Source organism: Cicer arietinum, chromosome 3, assembly GCF_000331145.2.
Source record: "Cicer arietinum cultivar CDC Frontier isolate Library 1 chromosome 3, Cicar.CDCFrontier_v2.0, whole genome shotgun sequence".
NCBI classification, from domain to species: Eukaryota; Viridiplantae; Streptophyta; class Magnoliopsida; order Fabales; family Fabaceae; genus Cicer; species Cicer arietinum.
The window spans coordinates 67,408,386-67,427,022 of NC_021162.2; the positions used below are offsets into that span (position 1 = coordinate 67,408,386).

Consider the following 18,637-nt stretch of genomic DNA (forward strand, 5'->3'; position numbering starts at 1 on the left):
AATTTGGGCCAGAAAACAAAATGTTTGAAAGCATAATTTGAATAAATAAATAAAATAATGATATAATAATATACTTATACTTAACCAAAAGAAAAATACCACGTCACGGATGATGTAGTTTAGTATTAAAAGTTGAGATATTGAAAGAGTTTTACATAGTTGAACATTAAAAGAGTTTTACGTAATAAGTTTAAAATTATATTTTTGTTTCTAACAAATTTCATCTCTCCTAATTAATTATCCATCACTAACATATGTTTATAAAAAAATGATAAATACTAATAAGTGTCTCAACTGCATTTATCAGTGATAAAAAATATTAAAAAAAATTTATGTATTCAAATTTTCAAGAGTTTATAATTTTCAAGACAAAATTACTACTGGATTAAAAATATCTAAAAATTTATATTTAAAATTTTATCTTCTAAAAAAATTATTATTTTTAATTTCTTAATGAATATCTTTAAGATAAAAATTGTGTAATCAAACTTTTAAGAATTTTCTTAACGAGACAAAATTACTATTTTATGTTAAAACACTTGTTACTTACAACACTTGTTAACATGAAGAAAAAAAAAAGTAAGAGTCCATGATGATTAATTTGATTCTAGAAAGTAGAAATAGTCTAAAACATTAAAGTCAACTTTGTTTAATTAAACCAAGTGGACCAAACGAGAGTGAGGATGACATAGTCCGCAGTGTAGCATATATTCATGTGTTATATATCTAAAATAAAATAATTAAATTCCTCACCAAACTAAATTGATACAATTGCAATATTCGGTGACAAATTTGTGTTTCATGGAAGCTTCTTATTTGCAATTAATATTTAAGATTGAATGGAGTGTCTAACTTACGCGTATTGCGTTGAAATTAAAATTAATTGTTTGGCACTTTTCCTTTTTCTTAAAATGATTCTCAAGCTGGACCCTTGGTAATTGGTATAGTAGTAACTGTATTCAAATTGAAATTTTCCTTTGGGTGCTAGGATCCAAAATAATGCATGACTTTCATTTCTAAATGTGAAGTGGTAGAGATATATATTAGGAGTGGAATATAGTATTAGCAATTAGGGAGGTGTATCTTTTCTTATCTTCTTTTCTTTTCTACTGTATTTCTTATTGGGCTCAGCCCATTTTTCCTTTCACTTTTTTGTTTTGTTTTAGTTAGTCTTCTCATCTTTCTTATAAAAAGGAAGTCCTTCTCTACTCTCCTTTATGACTTTGTTTTCCCCAAATTCATAAAAATGAGATATTTCAGATTAAAATCATTTAACATCCTTGAACAAAAGATTATAAATAAGAGTGAATAAAACAAGATCAAAAAACGTAAGATAAAAATAAAAAATAACTAACTTATATAACAATCTATATTTAATAAACGATGAAGAATATTTTTTTTGTCAAATTAATCAATTATCTAATATTTATTCAAAACTATTTATCTAATATAATAACCATTATTATGAAATTTTATGGACCTAGTTTCAAATAAACACAATCAATATGATGGAAACCTTTAGACAAAGATGCATTTTTTTTTTCTCTATCTCAAGTTTATCACGTTGTTGGAGTCTAAATGTAGATGTCTTTTTTAACGAAAATTCGAATTCAAAATTTACTATATTGTAGGAATTTAACTTCTTCCATTAAATTTAACCTTGTTGTTAAATTAGTCTATTTATATTAAAAAAAATGAGTATGTATATGTTTTTGTTTGCCATTTGATTTAAATCAATTGAAATGAAAAATAGAAACATAAGGAAATATATCTTTTATGACAGAAAGAAAGGAGAAAATAGAAACTTTAAGAATGACATGTATTTATTGACAAGTATTGAGATGATAGTGGATGATGATATATGTGATTTTCTAATTTTTTTTATTAAAATACAATATTTATTAATTTAAATTGATAAAAATTAAATAAAAATATTATAATTTAAAATTGTTAGAAACCAAAAAAAAAAAGAAACTATCTATCATCAGAAGTTATGAGATGATGTGTCTCGTGTCGGCAACAAGTCCTTTTCTATATTACCAATTATTAGCAATGATCAAAAAAGCTTTCCACTCATGAATCACGGTGCACCATAAATCAACATATTATTTTCTACTGTTTTTTCACTTTACTTCTTTTTTTAGATTGCAAGTGTTTTTTGGATTTGTAAATTGTACATAGTTAATTTGGTTGATAACTAACTTGGTGAAAGGGATTACAGATCTATATGTAGAATGCACGAAATCAGATAGTATTTTCTAGATTGAAAGAAAGAAAATTTAAGTGATCTAAGTGAATGAATCTTAAACTGGAATATTCTTGTATTTTTTTAATTATTAAAAATAAAATTTCTTATATCTTTACATTCTTTTGATCGAAGAAATAGAAAGATCAATCATGACATATAAACACTTATCTGTTTGTATACACATAATTAATTACATATAAAAATATAATTAATTTAGTTGAATAAATATTTAATTTAAATCACAGTAAAAAAATATAGTTCAATCAACTATATAGTTAGGGACAATTTTTAATATGTTATAAACTAATAGACATCTTATATTTATTGTGTGATTCATAAGCTGAACAATTATTTTATGTCTCATAACATTGGATTTAAGAATTAGTAAGTCATAAAATGGATTTGTTAGGGAGTGTTACGTAAGCCATTATCCCATTTATTCATAGTTTAGAGAAAATTCAATAGTAGGTGAGCATTAAGCATAGTTTGGTGTGGTGTGGGCACTTACAAGTGATGGAGGCAAACTTGTTTCCAAATAAGTATTAAATTAATTAATGTACAAAACACCAAAGTGTGTGACAAGCACAATCGAAATCAACATCTTATTTAGAAAAATTATGGTCGAATAAGATATAAAACCTATAATAGGTTATAAAAAATGACATTGTTCACTTGACATAATGATAATGATTTTGTAAGGATGAATTGACACAATAAAATTTAATAAAATACAATTTTTAATTTCTTTTACTTGATAGTTAATTTTCTAAAAATTTAATATTTTGATAATTTCAAAATTTTGAATTTTAAAAAAAATTCTGAAAAAATATCATTTTAAAAGTTTCAAATTCATCCAAATTTTATTAAATATTTAAAAAAATTGCATTTCGTAAGTTTTGCATTCATCTGATGTTTCGAAATTTTTTTAAACTTTTAAAAAAATTGCATTTCAGAAATTTCACATTACTCAATATTTTCAAAAAATTTAAACTTTAAAAAAAATTCATTTCAAAAATTTCACATTTATCTAAAGTTTTGAAACACTCTTAAACTTTTCAAAAAATAAAAAATTTAACAATCAAGTAATACAGATAAAATAATTTTAAAACTGTTCACCTCTCAAAGCGAACACACCATTTATATAGATGCACTAAATCTAATAATGTTGGGTGTAGAAATTATATTAAAAAAAATCGATTATCGTCTTACAAACTAATTTTATAAAGATAAATTGGCTCAATATAAAACTTAATACACGTTATCATTCCTTTACTCACCGCATTCAAACACTAATCAATCACATATAAAGACTTCAATTGGTTTATTTTTCAGTAACTATATATATGATACATATCTCCTTATCTTCCTATTTTTATATAATTCTCACTGCAAACCCTTTTGCACCCTTTAACTACTTTTTCTAAAAAGGATCTCTTATTGACTATGACATCTATTATGCTCATAATATTATCTTCCCTTTTTTCTTATGTTTTCCCTTCTTGTATCTAAAATTGTGTTTTTCAAAATTAAAATATAAAAAATAAATAAAAAAACTTAGAAGAAAGATTTTTTGGAAGGAGGTCTTCCAACTGCTCTCATAAGGCCAGCAATCTCAAGAACTCTGGCTACTTTAGTTCCCCTTTTTGCCTCTGCTGATGCTCTTCTCTCCTCTGCTTTTCTATGTGCTTTTGCTACTTTGTTTTGCATTTTCTCCAACGCTTTTGCTCTTTTCTCTTCCAGCTTCCTCTGCACAATATGTCACATTTTCTTTGGTTTATTTATTATGTGCAAGAATTGTAATGATCATGTAGTGTAAAGAACTCAAAAGCTATTAGTCAATGTTTTGTTTTACTACAAAAAGTTGAATTTAAGTATTTAACTTGCAAATCAAGTCATTGACCAAATTGCTACTTTCTGATGGGTAACATCTTTTGACCTCTTTTTATTGTCAATGTAAAAGTAACTTCATTAATAAGACAGTAATGCAGACCATAGCCAGAGGAATTCTGTTGTCACAAGGACAAGGGTTATATTCACCAAAATAATATATTTGTTTACAGAAAATGATTGCATGTGAATGAATTTTTAGCTTCAAATTGTCAATGCAATACAAAGGATTTAGCTTAATTTAAATGAGTAAATTCATAATGATAGTAGGTTTGACTACTCTAAATGTACTTTATTGAATAAAATAAGTAATATTAGTTAAGAAAACAAAAAAGTAAATAATTTTTTTGGATAGAAATATTTCACTTTTTACAATTTAAAAGTATTAAATGCACATTTTACAAAGGTAGTTGAAAACATTTGTTAATTTCACATAAAGAATTTTTAAGTCAAAAGTACCTAAAAATACTTGTTTACATTTTTCAATAAACAATTTTAAAAGTCAAATTGTCCTTGATTTGTTATGTTTATGCATATGTATGTGACATGAATATATAGTTGATATTACTTAAGTAAGGGTAGCTGCATGCCGACGCTATTGCTTGTGAATTAATAAACATAAGGAAAAGATAATGAAGGAATTCCACAAGACTTATATATATATATATATATATATATATATATATATATTATTACTAGCTAGTTCCCCCCACGCCTCAATTAGGTTCCTCAACAACCATTAGAAAGTAATTCCTCACCTTTTATCTTTATATCCATCATTAGGAATAATAACGAAACAATCATTATCGCACACTAACTCAAGTTATAGGCAATCTTAATTAGTCTTTCCTTAATTAATTCCACATTCAACCTTCTTCATCTATATTAGAAAATATTTAAGTCACACGATTGAAAAAAAATAAGTCTTTAATTAATTTATAAAGAGTGTTATTCTTATTTTTTAAGCCAATTTGATATGGATAAGTTAAGTTCAATATAAAAAATATAATATCTTATCAAAATCTAACTAATATAAGTTTAGAACAACGGTAGAAGTCTCTTCTAAAGCATAACCCTCAAAAGTTTCGATTTGTAGTTTCTTTGCGATGAAACAAAATTGGAAAATGAACGCAAATCATGGATTTTCTACCATTTATGTCACTCACCAATGACACACGCAGTTTAAAAATAATTTAGATTTAATTGCAGTTTTGGTCAATTTATTATTATCAATTCACGAAATTGATCCTCCTATTTTAAATGTCGACATTATTGATCTCTATTTCATATTTTTGAACTAAAAAACAACGATTTGATATATTTTTAATGGCGTGATATATAATTTTATAATATAAAATCATCTAGATACATTAATTATTCATATGTCATTAATGAAACTAAAAATATGAAAAAATTCAAAGTTAAAATCTAAGTTTTTACGACGTTTTATTTCAATCTTATAGGTATAAATCTTTATACATCATCCTATCATTTGTCATGTTATTAAAATATCTCACGTCATCATTTTTTAGTTACAAAATCATAGGGAGGGATCAAAATTTTCGACTTTTATCATAGAGAAATCAATTTTATGAATTAGTAAAAATAGAGATATTAAAATTACAACTAAGACAATAATTTACAAAGAGTAACATCTCTTAATCTCACTTCTGAGATAGTTTATCAAAAATATAATAGTGTATTCCTTTAGTTCTTTTTTCAAAAATTATTTATTTTTGTAATTTGTTGTTTTTAAATTTCAAAGTACTATTATATGTTTTTTTGTCAAATATGAAATTGTTTACGAAGGGTAACAAAATTTAATAGATTTTGATTCACATTTACCCTATATTCCCTCACACTTATTCAACTTTTTTTTTTTTTTATCTTTCTATTTCTATCACATCATGATTATATCACATTTATTATAGTATTTTTGTTTTATCTTTTATTCTCTCAAGAACTCAAGATGTAAACACCAAAAAGGGTGTCCAGCAAACATTTTTTTAGAGTTGTATTGGTTTGTGTAAAAATCATAAAATCACACTTAAAAAGAAAAAGTTTAATTGTAGTTTTGGTCCCCTATTTTAGTTGAATTACGAAAGTAGTCTCCTCGTTTTATTTTTCCTCAGTTTTGGTCTTCAAAACAGAACTTTGATCAAAAACTTGATGAAATATCATTTTTTTTAAGTCACACCATATCTTTTATGATCATAAATTGCAGGTGCAATTGTTGCACCACGAGATCTTGAAGCCTAATGTGGCTTAAATAAACGCAAAAAAAATGACACTCCATTAAATTTTTGACCAAAATTCTGTTTAGGCGACTAAAGTTGGGGAGAAATGAAATAAAATACTACTTTCGTGATTCAGATAAAATAGGAGGATCAAAATTGCAATTAAGTCAAAAGAAAAAGAATAATGGTAATATTGATTAATTGGATCAAAGTTGGTTGCAAATTATAAATCTTGCTTTGCTTTGAGTCTTGATAGTAATCATTAACTCAAAGAAGCCTAATATTCAACCAAGTAATAATTACCAAAGACACACAAAAACGGTTAAAAAAAATAAGCTTTTTTCCTTTCTAGTAATTCATTTTTTATTTTTTTTTACTAATTTACTCTCTTTTCAAAACTATTTATTAATATATTCTTTTTTTTCTTTTATAAATCGTCTTTGCAAAGACCATTTCCTTTAATCATTTGTCAAAAAAAATTAATTTTTTTCAAATTAAAAAAAATGTTATATATATATATATATGGTTAATATAATTCATAAAAATACATAAACAAAAATTTTAAATTACATAAATTGACTAAAGTTGTCTGTAATATTTAGACAATGTTTTCGAATATGATTAGTTAACCGACATAGTCCACATTTTGTTGGCATTTTTTCAATTAATTTAACTTTTTCATATTATAAAATAATATAAAATTCGGTGATACATCTCGTTATAATACTGCTGGATATATTAAAACGATTAAAATTTGATCAGCTAACCATTAACGATGTAATATATTAAAACGTTAATTTATTTCTATTATTTATTTCTCCTTATGTATATATTACCAACAAACCCTTGTTCAGCGGTATGAAAATGCAAACTATGTGGGTCGATCTAATTCAAAAACATTGTCCAAATGTTACATACAACTAGTCAATTTATGTAATTTAAATTTTGTATTTATGTATTTTTATGAATTATATTATATTTATAATATTCTTCTTTTAATTTGAAAAAAAAAATGAATTTTATTTAAAAAATGATTTAAGAAAGTCGCGGCGACTTGGAAGAAAGAAAAAAAAAAAAAAACAACCAACATGCAAATAACACAGTGAGAAAGAACAACAACAAAGAAAAAACATTTACCTCAACTTTTTTCATCCAAGAAGTAGCTTTCTGAACCTGTTCATTCTCCCAACCATTGATCACAGCATCTTCCCTCTTAAACCTGTTATTAATCTTAGCAACCTTAGCATTCTGCCAAGCTGATATCTTTGTATCAACTTCTTCCTTCTTCACCCTCTGAACCGACACGTGTTGTTCTTCACTCACACGTGCACCAACACCATCATTCATAGTTCTTCTTCTAGTAGGAGATGCAACAGGGTTTAACTCTAAAGGGTTGTTATCAGCAACAATCGCTAAAGGGTTTGTTTCTACCATCATATCATCTTCTCCAATTCTCCCCAAGTTGTTGTTGTTGTTGTTGTTGTTAACAGCTTCATGTTCATGTGGAGTGCTTATGTTGTTGTGATCAATGGTTTGTCCTGCTAGAACAAGAGCAGTGAATTCTCTGCTCATGGTTGTGAAGTTCTGATCACTTTCTGTGGTGCTGGTTATGGACACAGAAGATGAACGGTGGTTGTGGCCATGGTTGGTGGGTTGTGGTGTTAAGGCATGGATTTCTCTGATTTCAGTTATTTGTTCATCTTCTTGGTTTTCCTCTGTTACATGGCTAGTGGAAGTATTTGGATAATTCATTATGTGAATTATGAAATAATAATAACAAAGTGAAGGGGTTGTATTCAAGCATATACTATAATAATGTGTATAGTGTGTGTGTGTGTGTGTTATGAATTTTTTTTTTTTTTTGAGTGAATAGAAATGGTGAGAAGAGTCTAGAGTACAACAAAGGGAGGGAGATGAAAAATGAGAACTTGAGAGGCTCTAAACAAATTAAATAAAAATCCTAAACTATTAATTATTGTACAGCTTGAAACAAAGATGTTTAATATATTTGTCAATTGAGCCACATTCATTAAGTTTTTGTTTGTTGTATTTTAATTATAATTTGTCTCTGACTTTATCTCTGATAATGTCACAACTAATTGGGAAGTTAATTTATTTCACATCAGTTATTTCAAAAACAATGATAAGTTTTACTAGTTAATGTTATTTCAATTTAATATTGTAATGTGATGTTCCATTCAATATGAATAGAATGTTCAAACTTTTATCATTGTCTATTCATATTATCTTAGGTCTCTATCAGTTCACCTTATTTTGTTGATAATGTCATTATATCTTGCTTGCATACTCACCATACATTAGGTCACCCAAAATCAGCAAATTTCTATCCGTAAACAAGTTTAGAAAAATGAAAGCCATGGCAAAGTGAAATTAAAATAATGCAAAACTAGCAGTGCAACAACAAAAATATTGGAGTAAAACTATTAATTTAGTCTCCAAAGCATCATTCTCTCTAATTTAACCTGTAAATTATAGAAATATAATAAATAATTTCTAAAATATATAAAATCTGTCAATTTAATTCATATCATTAAGATATTAGAGATTAAATGACATATTTAAGTATTTTAAGAACTACTTTTTAGTTTTATATACTTTAGAGATTAAATTTTCTAATAAATTTTAGAGATTTAAATTAAAATGGAGAGACAATAATAATTTGAAGATCAAATTAATGGTTTATTCAAAATATTGCTATTGATTTTTCCTGTGTCAGGTGAAATTGACTGTCGGCTAGAAATTCTGATTGACCCAACTACATATTACAAAAATGAACTATTGGAAGCTTACACGTATTAAATATAACACTGAATCCGAGTAGATATTTAACAGGTGGCAATATTTAATAGGTACATAGTGTTGATATAGGTATGTTTCTTTTCTTCCATGCAGGTGTATAAGGATATGCAACTAATGACATCATAGGCTGAATTATCAGATAAGGCCACGTGTGCGGTTACATTTGCCCTTTGTTCTTGTATAGGCTGTCAAATCAAGTTGCCCCTTACTCACGTTGTTATTATTTAATGGAATATTATTTATCAATAATTGTATCTGTTTATACAAATAAAAAAATAGATGGTATCATATTTTTAGTGATGAAAGATGTTTAATTAATTATGATCAGTATTTACAAAATTACACTCCTTTGTGATGTAATAATTGGTGAAAAATATGGAATAATTTTGCAACTCACTTCTGCCAAAACAATACTAATAAGAATATTTTTTTGGTTACATAATATTAAGGATATATATCAATTAAGTTTGTAAAGAAAAATCAACTAATGATAATTATAAAGAAATTTTCTCTCTTGTGTCTCGTCTGCATCTTGGAGACCTTTTTAACGTAGGAAATTGTAAGCTCTATATAACTTTTAGGAGAAATTTTAACATACCTTGAGGATTTTTAGGAATAATAAAAATAAGAGTAATGTGATATGTCTTTTGTTATAAATACGTTGGTTATTTTGAAAAGAAAATTGACCATAATAGACTGTATTGCAAATTTGTAATAACATTAACCTCTTCGCTAGATTCGAAAATGCCTTAGGATGTTTAGAATAAAAACATAGTTTAATGTTATTGGTCAATAGAGAGCAATCTACCGAGAAATTTTACAAATATTATATTATTGGTCAATAGAGAGCAATCTACCGAGAAATACCGGAAGGTTTGTTCAATTTAAACAATAATATGAACAATTTTCGGTATCACTACAGCACAGTGATATCAAGTAGACTACTTACGAAACATCAGTCTTCTTCATTTGCCTGCAGAACCGCACTGAGAGACTCCAAATTGTCCAGATGACATCTAGGACACTTGGATCTGTTCTGAAGTTCCTCACCAAGTGAACTGTGTGTTGCTTCTAATTTTGAAGACTGCTTGTTTCCAGTTAAGAAAATAGTTGCTTTGGTGATATGCTCTAATTGAGCCAGGTAATAGAGCAGAAGCATACTTCTACGTTGCAATTAAAATTACAAATTTAATTTAATTTCTTCCCTTTTTGCTTTTGTTTCCATTTTTTGATGAAACTCACAGAATGTCAAAAGTGTAGATAGTGAACATTTGAATTTTGGCGGGTTAGATTCATTCTTGCATTGATCATATTTCTCCTTAATTTCTAGTCTTAAATTGAACATGAAACATGGCAAAAAAGCAGCTTATTAAACAAATAGGTTTTACGTGCTGTTGAACCAAACTCATTAAATTGATAAGTGTTTTTACGTGTTTGACCTGTCTATACTACATTTGTATATTGATGTGATCGGGATTCTACTTTTCTGTTATTGAAATTATTTCAAGATTTCAGGCTGTGTAACCTGCGAGAGACTATAAACAACTGTACCAATTTAATATTTATAAGGATATAAGGTGAGATCTTGCAATTCTTTTGTTTCTTTGACTATCATATTCATTAATGACAGCTTTCTTTCACGGTCAATCAATTCACGCTGGACCTGCAGCGGGTTTTGCTCACCGTGAGAAAGGGTTAATATAGAAAAAGAATATGATAAGTAAAGAGCCTTGACTTAATAGCATTAGATTTTTAACTTACGTTCTCATAAATTTTCTGTTGGCCTTGGAATTCAGCCTCCTCTTTAGTTGTTTGAGATGTTATCTCCAAAAGGCTACTTTCAAGAGCCCCTAGAGCAACATCAGCATCATTTTCTTTCATAATTACTTCTGCTGGATCTGAAACAAAGTAAAAGTCTATCTTAACACTGTATGAGAAATAGTGCTAGTTAAAATTCAAATATAGGGGAGTAAAGCAAGAAGATGCGGACAAGCACCTCGTAAAATAAACATAATGCAGAGAAAGGACTGAACTGCTTGAAGAAATCCTCAGCATGAATGAATTAATAATCATGACTTACAAAATCTAATATGAGGAAACTAGTAATCAAGAAAACTACGACATTAGGAAAATAGTACAAATCAATTATGAATTGTTCATAGAAAATATACAATGCTAAATTAGAGATATGAATTATTAGAGTTGGTGATTGTTGGTTAGAATTCTAACAGAATTTGATACACATAGACTATAAAGAGATATGAATAGAAGGTAAGGGGTATCATGGCAGCTCAAAATCGGACTTAGAGGGAGGTCTTACGCTCTCAACATACATCAAGGAACTTGTATTCGTTCTTTTTCTTCCCAACTAGGGCTCGTCACTAATTTGGGCTTAATGGAGATCTAAGTTATTTCTAAAACTCCGATCCAACATCTATCAATTGGTTCATATGTAAGGCCAAGAGATACCATGATAAAAAGTCAAGATTTTAGGGATAAACTGTACAGTTCTGTGGCCTTTTCTTATATAATCAGCAGGAGTCTAATCCTTTACAAATATAGGAGAGATTAAATAAGATTGTCTTAAAGTCTAACCTATAAGTCTATAACAAACAACTAACTAACTAACAGTTAACAAAACAACTAACTATAAGTCTATAACTGACCAAGACTAGCCCAGTCTGTTAGCAGACTCAGTTAAGCTGAGCTGGCAGTGCCACCTGTTTGACCTAACAAGCTGAACAGATTATGCTACGATTACAGCACTTCAAATGCATATTTTGGTACAAATAAACATATTATAACAGGATACTGTAATCATATTGTGGTACTAATACAAACATGCATCAAAAGATCAACATAAAACTTGGATATGATATTTAATTTTAAATTTAAATGTTTAGTAAATGAAACTAGAAGTTAAGGTCACTAAAATCAGCACTAGAAACTATTTACTACTTAATCTTGTCCAAACAACCGTAAATGCACTTTTCAGATGTAATGAAGAAAAAAGTAAAAAGTGTTATCCTCTTTCAACACAAGTCTCTTCTAGTTCCATGCTTCTCATGACCTCAAATTTTTCACAAATTTTAAGCATAGGAAGAAAAACAGCATCTATAAGAGTGGAAAGAATGACTGAACCTCTACAAGCTGCATATTCTACTGCATCAGTGTCACAAGTAACGATGCTCTCTTGAAATTTCCTGTATTAAATGAGGGATCAGTAACTGTTGTAACTTGTAAGATTGTGAAAGCTGATGCTATAAATGTACAATTTACAGATTACACTTTCCAGCTTGTGCATTGAGTATTAAAGAAGTGACTTGGTGCAAGATACATGAATGAAAGTTATTAGAGAAGATTGAGGATTTTCAAGAATACCTTGTGTATGGTAAAGTTTTCAATAGATATGCAATATAGTGCGAGGATTTTCACACATATCATAACAAGCTCACAGAACTTGTCCCATAAAAATACACATATTTGCTTGTAAACAGCCAAACTAATATAATGATAGGAATTACAGGACAGAATCATAAAATAATCTAATTTCAGAAATAGGAAAAGCAGTTTCATTTACTTTATATATATATAATAGGCAGGTAACCTCTAAAAATTTCAAACGATATGCTCAAACCCCCCCAAGAATCAAAAGTGATAGCTGTTATTTTATCCATGTGCCAAACAATGGCGCAATGAAGAAGAGTATGCATAGTATTTTTCTTCAACGAGATGAACCTTATTTTGGCATTCAGGTCAAGCATTTGGTGAATGAATTGCTCACTGCAAAATAAATAAAAAATATTAACAAAGAGTCTTAACAATCGTACAAGACTTGTTCCAAAAATTAATGGAACAAAATTGACAAAAAATAATAATAGCACTAGAACCAGTGTTGTCCGCAGAAAATAGATGTTTGTTCAAATTTTGCTACACTATCTAGAATGCTATAGTGTTGCTAATTGATAATACTTTATACTAAACAGCATATTGTATAACAATAACAAATTGTTCAAATTCGGCTACGCTATAGTCATGCTATTAGACAACAATAATTGGAACACGCACCGGAGAGTCACGAGGGATTACCGTGAAATCACTCCTTCATCCTTTAGTGTTTCCAAATAAGATTCCACAACAGACATGTCAACCTGAGTTAAAGAAACCCTAGCCTGGAATCGATAACATTTTCAAGTTAAACGGATCCATAATTAAAAACTGTGAGAATAGGAACTTGTAATTTGTAACTAACCAACCTCTAGCGTTTGAACTGAAGCTTCACTCAAAAACAAATGAAGTTCAAAGCCTTTAAGTTCCTGTTCAACAAGTTCTTTGCAGCGCTTAGATTTCTCAAGCTCCGCATTGACCTCGCTCAACTCTGATATAAGCGTTTCGATTTGCTTCCGAAGTGCAACTACTCTTCGTTCTTCGCATTTCAAGTGAATAAATCAGCAACATTGTATAGAAAATTAACCTAATTTAATCAATTCAAGGTTCGATAGTTTGAGAGAAAGAAACGATACCTCCTTGAGATCTCTCGGTAGCGAAATTGCGGATGATGCTTATGAGTTGTTTCTGCGGATCATTTCCCGTTCCCGCCATATCTCTTCTTTTACAAACTAACCATATTTATATCTCACTTCCAAAATTCACTTCCTCCATCCGTCTGCGATGTAATAAAAATATTATTGGGCTTCGGCCCAATTTGTTTAAAAAAAAATAATATATACTCGTAAATTTTTATTTCAAATATAAACAAATTTACATAAGTGACTTTCATTTTATTTAATGGTGTTTTTATTTTTATTAAACTAGTTTTTATCATGAATAAGTTTGAGGATATAAATTCTTGAGTGATTTAAAGTTTTGTTGGATCTCAATACATTGAAGTTAAAATAAATTCAAATTTTAAATTTAAATAAAAATAGTTAAATATAAAAATTGATATGATATTAAACGGTTGAATGTTGGGTATGATATGATATCCATCAAAACTCCAGGGGACTAGAGTGTTCACCTTTTGAGAATGCACTTATATTTTATACGAGATCAAAAAGATTAATTGCATTTAGCTAAGGGTCCTTCTATAATAGATTAAATAAATATGATTTAACTCGTATTTCTAAACAAGTGTGAAGTTTTTTCTTCTTCTTATAAACAATATTATAATATTATTTTATTTTATTTAAACTAGATCAAATATTATGCATCTTTAATATAAAGTTATTTTCTATCCACAATTAATTATAATTTGTTAACACATCAAATAATCATAAATAAAAAATTTTGAAAAATGTAGTTGTAAATGTATTGCCAATTGGCGCTTATAAGTGTCATCTTTTATTGAAAAAGTCATATGTATTTGAACATAATCTTTTCTTTGAAAAATGATCATGAAGATTATATCAAAATAATTTATTTTCCTATTTCATAAAAATAAAATAATAACTCATAATAAAAAATGAAATTTTTTAATAATATTTGTTTCTCACATTATAAAAGGATATTAATTTAATATAATTTATTTTTTATCAATAATATACTTTTATATTAGAGTAAAGATTCATTTTGGTACTTGAAAAACTTTGAAAGACCCAATTTAGTCAATGAAAAAAATAAAAATACTTTTTAGTCTATAAAAAAATAAATTGGGTCACATTATGTGAATTTTTTTTTTGTTGAGAGTGTTTGATGACTCATCAACTTGATTACACATATAATTTATATAAAAATGGACAATTAAGTCTCAAACAATGATTAAATAAATAAGTTTAGAGTCTCTCTCATATACTTAATTAACTATTTTTTATTATTGTCAATGACCTATTGTCGCCTTTTATAAAAATTACATGTGAGATAATCAAATTGGTAAGTCATCGAACAAATCAATAACAAAAATCCAATTTTCTAAACGTGATTCACATAAAGGACTATTTTGATCCTATTTATTTTTCTTGTTGACTAAAAAGTGTCTTTATTTTTTTCAATGACTAAACTAAATCTCTTATAATTTCTAATTGTAAATGATCTAATTGTCGCATTTTATAGAAGTTACATGTGAGGTAATCAACGTTGTTGAGTCATTAGACAAATCAGCAAAAAAAAAATCAATTTTCTAAATATGGTTCAAATATAAAAACAAAATATGGAACAAATATTTTTCATCAATAAATATAAAAAAAAAATACAGAACCAATATTTGTTAATGATACATAAAAAAACAAATGACATATATTTGACATTGATCAATTTATTAAAAAAATTATTGATAAATATATGTCATTAATACATAAAATAAGACAGGACAAATATTTATCGGTGATAAATGTTAAAAGTATGAAATTAAGGACAAATTACTTAATAATAAAATCATACATGAAATAAATATTTATCGTTAAATAATTAAATATAATTATTGTTTTTTTAATATATTATACATAAAAACGAGAATAATTATAATATATTAACTATAAAAAAATCTATACACGAGACAATTGTTTGTCATAGTTAATTGATTAAATTTAATATTTTTATTCATGTGATGCTATCCATTTAATCAAGAGACAGATATTTAATAATCGAGTATATAATATTTTTTTATGTTACTTTGTCTGAATAAACAACGAAGACATCACAATTAGTTAAGCATTGTTAGTATATTTTACCTTTTTTTTTTTTCATTTACATCTTATTACAAAGAGAATGGTTAATTAATTAATTTATTCATTTTTAGATTTTACACAATGACTTTCTTTCAAGAAATCAAATCCATTTTAAAGTTATACAATTAATTAGAGTAATTTGATTCGTGTTTTAAAAATAAATACAAAGTCATTGACGCGTATATGACAGTGTACGACTTCCGTGAAATCTTTTGTTGTACCGTGAGTTTATAACTCCGTTAATAATCATGACTTCAACTATTTATGCATTATTGATCAATTTTTCTTTTTAAATTTAACTTAACATTTGTCTTTATTGTATAATAATTTGATTGTGTATGTTTCAACGTTATAGTTTTTTGCTTTGATTATATCAACTACAAGTTGTTAACGATATAACATTATAATTTATTTTAATATTTGTGCAAGACTTATAAACAAAAAATATATACTTATGTAATTATTATCAATCAACTATTTAATATAATATTTAATTAATTGTTTTATGCATGAGATAAATTTCAAACTAAAAATTTGAACTCGTGCTGATGCAGATGTCTCTTATTAGTGAATTCATTAAAATTTAAAGTACAAAATCTTCATTATTAAAGTCTTTTAATATATATATATATATATATATATATATATATATATGCACAAAAAAAAAATAGTCTTTTTAAAAATGAAAGATCAATAACCTCTTTAATTGTCTTTTAAAATTCATAAGACTTATTAATGTAAAAATTATTTTTTAAAATCTCAATTCAATACAGCTATTAATTATTATTCTAAGAATTTGATGAGTAGAAATCTAAGATTAAATTGACTGAGATTCTTTTAATTTAAGGGTCTAAATTATTATTTAAAAAATTAAATTACACGTTAGACAAAATTTTGAGGAAATATTGATTTGCTCAAAATATAATTCAATTCTGTTTGGCCATCTGTTTCCTCCATGGACCATGTCTTAGTATCCTTATGTTATAGAAACCATTTGTAATCTTAACGTGTAATTGTTGTCTTTTGTTGGGAGTGATGAATAATTAATTGATAATATGTACAAAATTGAAAATGAGTTTGGCTTTAGCCAAAAGTTTTGTCAACTAGTCGACAGGTTTTCCATTATACAACGGTTCCATCTATCTATAGTCACCTCACCTGTTTCTCTATAGAATAAATCCAATCCCCTTTTTCTGGGGTCCTTGAGACTAGAGACTTTGACCTGAAGCGGAAATCCAACTTGATTATGAGAAAGAGAGAAAAGGATCAATTTGAATAAAATTTCTAAGGTGAATGCACCTTGACTATTTATAGAAAATTTACTCATATGATATTTATTTAAAAGTAAAGTTAATCAATTCTTTTTATCACAATGATATAATTATAATTGATATCAATTTAACATATTAAATTTTAAAAAATACAACTACTTACTTATTTTTATCGAGGTGATTAAATAATTGCTTTGACTATAAAATGTAAAATGAATCTTGTAGAACATTCGTATAGTTTGAAACAATTTTAAGTATTGATTTTCTACGATTATCTGTAGTAACGTCCATCTCAATTTAAATGATGAAATACGCTATAAAAAGATAGAGAGAATCATTTCAGAAAACATCAAAGTAAAAAACGAATCTCATATAAAATATTATATTTGTGTCATTCCAGATCGCTAAAGTCGGCAATTTTTCAAAATATATGATTAGTTAGTGGATTAAAAAATAAATTAAAGCTCAAATTGATTTCCCTCTGCTCCACCAATCACTCGATTGTGGTGGTGAATATCCACATTCAAAACTTAAAGTGCTCAACTCAAGTACTATTCTATATCTCTTAAAACATTTTTCTAAGTCAAGATAAAGTAAAAAGTGCACGTACTCTATACACTCAATAGGTGCATAAGAGACAACGGTTTTTAAGTAAAAAAGTTAGTTTTATTTATAATAAAATTTGTGTATGAAGTCATCGAAGCAAGCGATGGCTTTTGACCAATTATTATCTTTCAATAGAAAATTAACATTGTTGTACCAAAAAAATAAAATCAACATTATAATTAAAGGTAAACTCTTTGAATGCTTCAACATGATATATGCAAATATTATATAATATAAAATTTTATGGTATTTTTTATCTTTAGTTCTTTTAAACCCCAAGGTTTCTATAAATTTTATTCTTTTAGTACTAATGATATGTGGTAAAATTAATTTTTTTCAAAGTGAAAACATACTAATAGTTAATAAAAAAAATAAAGCTAATAACTTTGAAAAATAACTTTAAACAAAAGTGATGAGAATATCATTCTATGTTTAGGAGGGTCAAAAAGATAGAAGAGAAAATGCTAGAATACAACACTAATCCTTCTACAACTTTGGAAAGTTGTGTGTTGGGTGGCCTTTGTGAGTGGGTCAAACATAAAAAGAAATCGAAGAATTTGATCACACATTTGACACTTGCTTAGAATTTATTCAGCTGACTGCTTCTGCCGACTCACCTACCACAATTGAAGATAATTTGAATGGTTCTTTGTTTCTTTCTGCGCAGTAAATAGTAAATATTAAGCCTTGGTGCAAGGAAAGTTGTATAAGTAGAATTGAGCATGTGAAGGAAGACTATTATGTACTCCTTCAATCCTTTCTTTTATAAATATTATCCCATCTTTTTTTTTAAACATATTATTCCTGGAAATAGATAAGATCACAATTTGTGACTAAGTTCTTCATCAAGAGATATAATATTGTTGTATTTTATTGGTTGAATTTGAATTCAAAATCACTATTTAA

General features: G+C 27.0%; 2 protein-coding genes and 1 long non-coding RNA gene across 3 annotated transcripts; 1 reads left to right on the forward strand and 2 right to left on the reverse strand.

Moving 5' to 3' along the window:
• Positions 1-3,490: 3,490 nt before the first annotated feature.
• On the reverse strand, positions 3,491-8,398 carry LOC101513770 (remorin 4.1-like). Its single transcript, XM_004493456.4, has 2 exons — positions 7,510-8,398; positions 3,491-3,994 (listed from the first exon to the last, which is right to left on the reverse strand). The coding sequence occupies exons 1-2, from the start codon at positions 8,122-8,124 to the stop codon at positions 3,803-3,805; spliced, it is 807 nt and encodes a 268-aa protein (XP_004493513.1). The 5' UTR covers positions 8,125-8,398; the 3' UTR covers positions 3,491-3,802.
• A 1,528-nt stretch (positions 8,399-9,926) lies between these two features.
• LOC140919537 (uncharacterized) lies at positions 9,927-10,495 on the forward strand. The gene is made up of 2 exons (XR_012162182.1): positions 9,927-10,065; positions 10,172-10,495. It is a non-coding gene; the product is annotated as an uncharacterized lncRNA (long non-coding RNA).
• On the reverse strand, positions 10,062-13,859 carry LOC101514112 (uncharacterized). The gene is made up of 8 exons (XM_012713813.3): positions 13,716-13,859; positions 13,449-13,618; positions 13,282-13,364; positions 12,931-12,975; positions 12,334-12,395; positions 10,954-11,090; positions 10,767-10,855; positions 10,062-10,280 (listed from the first exon to the last, which is right to left on the reverse strand). The coding sequence occupies exons 1-8, from the start codon at positions 13,792-13,794 to the stop codon at positions 10,148-10,150; spliced, it is 798 nt and encodes a 265-aa protein (XP_012569267.1). The 5' UTR covers positions 13,795-13,859; the 3' UTR covers positions 10,062-10,147.
• Positions 13,860-18,637: the final 4,778 nt, after the last annotated feature.

Coding starts and splice junctions, on each gene's coding strand:
- LOC101514112 (XM_012713813.3), bottom strand. CDS start 13,794: ATGGCGGGAACGGGAAATGATCCGCAGAAACAACTCATAAGCATCATC. Junction 13,365..13,448: donor CTTCAGTTCAAACGCTAGAG/GTTGGTTAGTTA, acceptor TATCGATTCCAG/GCTAGGGTTTCTTTAACTCA. Junction 11,091..12,333: donor AGAATATGCAGCTTGTAGAG/GTTCAGTCATTC, acceptor ACTTTGTTTCAG/ATCCAGCAGAAGTAATTATG.
- LOC101513770 (XM_004493456.4), bottom strand. CDS start 8,124: ATGAATTATCCAAATACTTCCACTAGCCATGTAACAGAGGAAAACCAA. Junction 3,995..7,509: donor CTTGGATGAAAAAAGTTGAG/GTAAATGTTTTT, acceptor CATATTGTGCAG/AGGAAGCTGGAAGAGAAAAG.